The following is a 5,828-nucleotide window of genomic DNA, read 5'->3' as shown; positions in this document are numbered from 1 at the left end:
GAAGGGACTGAGAGACAAGAGACTGAGAGGACTGTGGGGAAGAGAGAGAGAGAGAGAGAGAGAGAGAGAGAGAGAGATGGAGATGGAAAAGCAGTGAAAAAGGGAGAGCGAGAGAGGGAGAGCAAGCCGGCGAGCAAGGAAGCCAGAGGGAGGATTTGATTTTATTTTATTCCATGTTCCCATTTCTCGGCTCGTTTCCTCGCAGATTCTCGCCCCTCCCTGTCTGACACCCCCACAAGGTCGCTTTGTCCGCCCCCCCCCAACTCTTCCCTTTTATCTTGGCTGTCTCCTGGGCAGGTGGGGGGTGCGGGTGCCCAAAGCCTGGGGATTTGACTGGATCAGAGAAGCGTAGACAGCAATTTGTCTGGGATCAGAGGGGGGATACCCTGCACCCTTCACAGACCAGCCAAAACTGCTTCCCTGTCCCAGCCCCTGACTGGGAAGGTGCAGAACTTCGGGTGCTGCTGGGGTGTGCTAGGGGCGGGGTGGCTTGAAGGCATTTGGGGTTTGTAGCAGCAGATTGTGGGGACTGATGGGAGCTCCTGGAAAAAGCAGTGGTTGGCCCAGAGGGATGAGGAGTTAGCTGTCAGAGTTTAAATGGTGCCCCCCCAGCCCCACCCTTCGACTTTCTCTGGAAGCTTCACATACTGCATCCTCCAATGCCCTCTGGCGGGGCTTGGAGCTCCAGCCCTGCCCTCTCCAAGCCCACCTCCTGGGGCCTTGGCCCCTCCTAGGAAGCCCTTCCTCCTTCCCCCAGTGGCCTAGGACCCCTTCCCCCAGCCCCTCTCAGTCCCACCCTCTGAGTGTTAACTGCCTGTTCAAGCTTGTCTGTCTGAGTCAATCACTCTTGCCGCCCCCAACCCTCTCACCTGAGCTGGGAGGAGGGATGGATGAGAGGAGGAATGAGGGGGGCAATAAATATGTATGATGAGCGGGTGGCACTGCATTAATAACCCAGGATCGCGGCGCTGCGGGGATGGGGACCAGGCAGGGGAGATTCTAGCCCAGCAGCCTGACTGCTGTTCCTGTCCCCTGTAGACTCATGGCATATACACGCGGGTGTGTACAAACAGAGGACAACACCCTTGCTGACAGGCCTCTTTACCTACCCAAAGCTCAGCCAGCAGGGACCATTCATATACAGCTCGCACACGTGCACCTCCCCAGGGGGGCGGGGGGAACACAGTGAGAGCACACTTGTTCTATCATTATGGATATACTGATACACACCCTTTAGAAAGAGTTTGACACATGGACACAGGATGATAGTTCACACAGGAAAAGTGACACACCTAGAGAGTCACACACAGCCACCCTCAGACATACAGCCAACCTAGGCATACAATCACAAACTGATACTCAACCTCACTCAAATTAACACACATACACACAGCCAACCCAGGCACATATACAACCCAGACACACATACATAACCTCCACAGACTGACACAGCAGACATTCAGCCACCACAAGCAGGCAGACATGCATACACAGCATCCTCAGACTGATACACCTGGGCATACAGATAGGCATACACAGTCACCAGGGCCACACACAGCCACCCACCATGCATAGACACCTCAGGCAGACACACACCCATCACCATAGGTACGCACACATACACATCACTCCAGGTAGACAGACACGCAGTACAATCATCCCAGGCTAACAGAAACACAACCACCCCAGACTGATACACGCAGTACTCCCTCCCCCCAGTCTGAACCCACACGCGGTAAGAGCCACACTAACGGCCACAGCTAGCACTGTCTGACTGACACACTCTGACACACACAGCTCCTCTCCCTCCCGCTTCCCTTGCTGGAGCGGCTTCTCCATATTTCTTCCTCTTGCTCTCACCCGTCTTTTTCACTCCCGGCCACCCCCCCTACCCCCACCCCCAGATAATTGATGGCTCGAGCCTGGCCCCGCTGCTCCCGCCTCTCGATCTATCTTGTACTCGCGCCCAAGCTGTCTCCCAGATCGCCACCACCTGAGACAGGAGGAGACGGGTAGGGGCAGGCCAGGGCGGCTACTCCTGCCGCTTTGGAGCCCGGAGAAGGACCACCAGGAGCACCCCCTCCCCCACTGCCGGAGCGCTGGAGATGGAGAGGGGTACCGGAATAGCACCCAAGCCTCAACCTACAGCGCCCAGACTCTCCACTGCTCTTCTCAGTTCTACCGGTTTCTCGTGCCCCTTCCTACAAGGGAGAAGAGGCTGAGGCTGAGGTGGGGGCTCCAGTCTCTGCAGAGGCTTTGGGAGGTCTTCACCTCTTTCTTAATGCTGGATGTTGACAGCGGCCATGGCCTTGCTTGCTTGAGTCTAGCTCCTCCCTGGCCCATTACTCTGGCTGGACCATATAGGCTCCAGGCTGGAGGAGATGGAGCCCAGGTCCCCAGCTCCACTCCCTATTCAAACCCACACTGTCTTGGGCTTTCTCAGTTACATCGGAGTTCTGGAAGAACATAAGCATTCTGTGTCATTTCACAGATGTAGAAACTGAGGTCTAGATAGGTGAAGTGTCTTGGCCAACACCACACACATAGCTTGGAAGCGCTGCAGGTCTATTCCAATGCACACTCCCTGAACCACTCGCTGAGGAGTGCCGGATTCCTGTTAGTCTCCTAGCGGCTTTTGAAAGGGGCTGGTGTGGGTAGGGCCCTGGCGGGGTGGCCAGGGACAACCCCAGCGTCTCTTTTTCCTCCTTATTCTGTGTCCACAGGCCGTCAGTGCCCAGATACCGGAGTCCGGGAGGCCACAGTATGTGGAGCTGCGCCCCGCAGCGACCGGAGGGGGCGCCCCTGGCCAACAGCTCCCGGCGCCCAGGTCGTCCCACGGCCTGGGCACCGCCGGCTCCTGGAGCTGGGCGTGGCCCGCTAACCACAGCACTGCACTGGCCCGGGCGGGGGCGGGGGCGGCGGGAGCGTTGCCCGCTCCGCGCACCAAAAGAAAGCCGTCTATCAAGGCCGCCCGCGCCAAAAAGATCTTCGGCTGGGGAGACTTCTACTTCCGGGTACATACTCTCAAGTTCTCGCTGCTGGTGACCGGCAAGATCGTGGACCATGTGAACGGGACTTTTAGCGTGTACTTCCGCCACAACTCGTCCAGCCTGGGCAACCTCAGCGTCAGTATCGTGCCGCCTTCCAAGCGTGTCGAGTTCGGGGGCGTCTGGCTGCCGGGCCCTGCTCCCCACCCTCTGCAGTCTACCCTGGCCCTGGAGGGGGTGCTCCCTGGGCTGGGGCCCCCGCTGGGGCTGGCGGCCACGGGGCCAGGGTTAGGAGGTACCCTCGGGGGCGCGTTGGCGGGCCCACTTGGGGGCTCCCTGGGAGTTCCTGGGGCCAAAGAGTCACGAGCTTTCAATTGCCACGTGGAGTATGAGAAGACAAACCGTGCGCGCAAGCATCGCCCGTGCCTGTACGACCCATCACAGGTGTGCTTCACCGAGCATACGCAGAGTCAGGCCGCCTGGCTCTGTGCCAAGCCGTTCAAAGTCATCTGCATTTTCGTCTCCTTCCTGAGCTTTGACTACAAACTGGTGCAGAAGGTGTGCCCAGACTATAACTTCCAGAGCGAGCACCCCTACTTTGGATAGTGCGCCCCTCCCTCGCCCGGGCCCTGAGCTTCCCGCTAAATCCCGGCCTCCCCAAGTGGGACCCTTCCCCGTGCCCCTCAAGTCCTGTGGCCGCGTCCACCCTTCCATCCTGGGGGCGGAGAGGAACAGCCCTCCCCGGGAACATCAGCCGGCGTGGGTCCTCTTTTCCTTATTGGGAGTGCCTACGAGGCTGGGCTAGTCTCCTCAGCTACACCCCAAAGTGGAGGGGCAAAGCGCTGCCCAGAATAGGCGGTTCCAGCGTCCCCTACATCCACATGGGTCCCCTTTACGTCCCTGACGCTGGGCTGGACATTCCCTTTGCCCACAGCTTTAATAATGCCTGGCCTGGCATCCTCATCTTCCCTGACTTTCTTGCCCCCAGGCGCTTTTCCTCCTGCTCCACCCTGTCCTCATGTAAAGACTAAAGAAGTATAAGCCGCGGCCTGTCCTTTTCCCCTACTGCCTGCCGTATGCCTGTCCCCTTTCCCCAAACCCCAATTAAGGTAGTGAAAGCAGACTCCTGGGTAGGCAATGGACTCCACATCCTGCCCTATGCCCGCCTCCTTCCCGTCCCTGTGGTTCTGCTCCACCTGCCCCTTTCCCGGCTGCTTCCTCTCCGTGGTATTTTTTCTACTCCAAAACAGACGAGAAAGGAAACAAAATAAAGTGAAATCCAATACGAGTCCGTGTGAGACCTTTGTAGGGAAGGGGGAATGATGTGGGTTTATGTCTGGCAGAGACGTGGCCAGGGCCTCCTCCCCGACCCCCTTGGGTCGCGGGGAAACTGAGGCAAATATTAACGGACCTAGCCCCTTGGAGGTCATCCAAGAGTACATCAGACACGAGATGAGGGCGACCCTTGGGATATGAAGTAGGTACCAGATAGGATTAAATCTGAGAGGGGACTGCCAGTAGAGCACTTGGCACGACTTGGGGGAGGAGGTATAAAGCCTAGAATTCCCATTCGAGGAGATGCAGGAACAGCGTGAGCAGAGCGCTGACAACCTCCTAAGCTCCGTGGGGCTGGCGGGAGGCGGCAGGTGGGGGGAGGGCGAACGGTGTTTGCAGCATCTGGAGTCATCGATCTTCCTTTTCCTTCCTAATTTCGTGGGCGCTGAGTTTGCAGACGGAGGAGGGAGGGAGGAAGGGAAGCCAGAGACAAGGGGGTGGGGGAAGGGACGAGCGCGAGTTTGGAGAGCCGGGCCTCGTCGCCGCCGCTGCCGCCTGCAAACAAGGCCCCCTTCGGCCAGCTGCCCACCGTCCTCACCCCCGCCTCTAGCTCCCTCCAGCAGCCGCGGCTGCTAATTTTATCCGCCCCCAACCCTTGCCCAGGCGTTAATTGGCTGCGGCTTCATTAGCAGTTCTCAAGCTCGGCCTCCCCCCTCCCCTGGGGACCCCTGGCTGGGGCGAGGGAGAGGGTATGGAGGAGCTGCGGCAACGAACGACACCTCGTCTTCAGCCTTCCTTCGCCTTGAGTCCTGGGTCAAGGTACCGACTCAGAGAGGGCAGTGTTCTCCAGGAGATTGTGCACTGGCTCCAGCGGGAAACTGAGTCAAAGGTGTGTGTGACCCAGACATGCCTGGGAGTGAAAAGTCGGTAAGGAGAAAATAAATATTGGATGGATGGATGGATGGATGAATAACAAGATCAACTGAAAGGAGGAGGGAGGGAGGAAGTGGTTCTGGGTCAGAGGCTGGAGGGAGGAGAATAACCCAGTGAATTCCTAACACCAGGCCTATTACTGGAAAGAACTGAGAACACTTGGAGCTACAGTGGGAGGAAAAGAGGTTAGAGCTAAGGGAGGACTTCTGAGGCCTTGGTATGAGAGCCAAATGGGAATGGTTGGAATTAACAAATTAGCTCATCTGAGCTGCAGTTTCCTCACTTGTAAAGCAATAATAAAATAGCATGAGATTAAATGAGACTTTGCATGTGAACTTGCTTTGTGATGAATTGCTCTCCCCTCTTTCTCTGACACAAATCTGCCTCCTCCAAAGCCATCCTCTCCTCATCTTCCTCCCCCTCCTCCTCTTCCTTCCCTGCTTCCTCTTTGGACATCTGGACATCTAGAGCAGAGTGAAGTGCCCCTGCCTATACTTGTACTTGTTGCATTTTGTTACCTGTTCACTTCTTGATGTCCCAGCACTCAGTGATCTATTCTTATATCTCCAGGGCTATGGCATGCCTGGTACAGAGTGAATGAATAAATGAATGGGGCAGCAGGTTAGTTCAGTT

At 57.1% G+C, this 5,828-nt stretch overlaps 1 protein-coding gene across 1 annotated transcript in view; it reads left to right on the top strand.

Annotated features, from left to right (window-relative positions):
• Positions 1-4,275, top strand: part of NXPH4 (neurexophilin 4) — a 9,507-nt gene extending 5,232 nt beyond the window's left edge. Inside the window, exon 2 of the mRNA XM_019657611.1 lies at positions 2,724-4,275. Coding sequence (XP_019513156.1) covers positions 2,724-3,593 — 870 coding nt within the window. The 3' untranslated portion in view covers positions 3,594-4,275. The remainder of the gene's footprint in view (positions 1-2,723) is intronic.
• Positions 4,276-5,828: the final 1,553 nt, after the last annotated feature.

The sequence above is a fragment of the Hipposideros armiger genome, unplaced genomic scaffold (genome assembly GCF_001890085.2).
Source record: "Hipposideros armiger isolate ML-2016 unplaced genomic scaffold, ASM189008v1 scaffold_277, whole genome shotgun sequence".
Lineage (NCBI taxonomy): Eukaryota > Metazoa > Chordata > Mammalia > Chiroptera > Hipposideridae > Hipposideros > Hipposideros armiger.
This window is presented reverse-complemented; position numbering and strand designations above follow the sequence as displayed.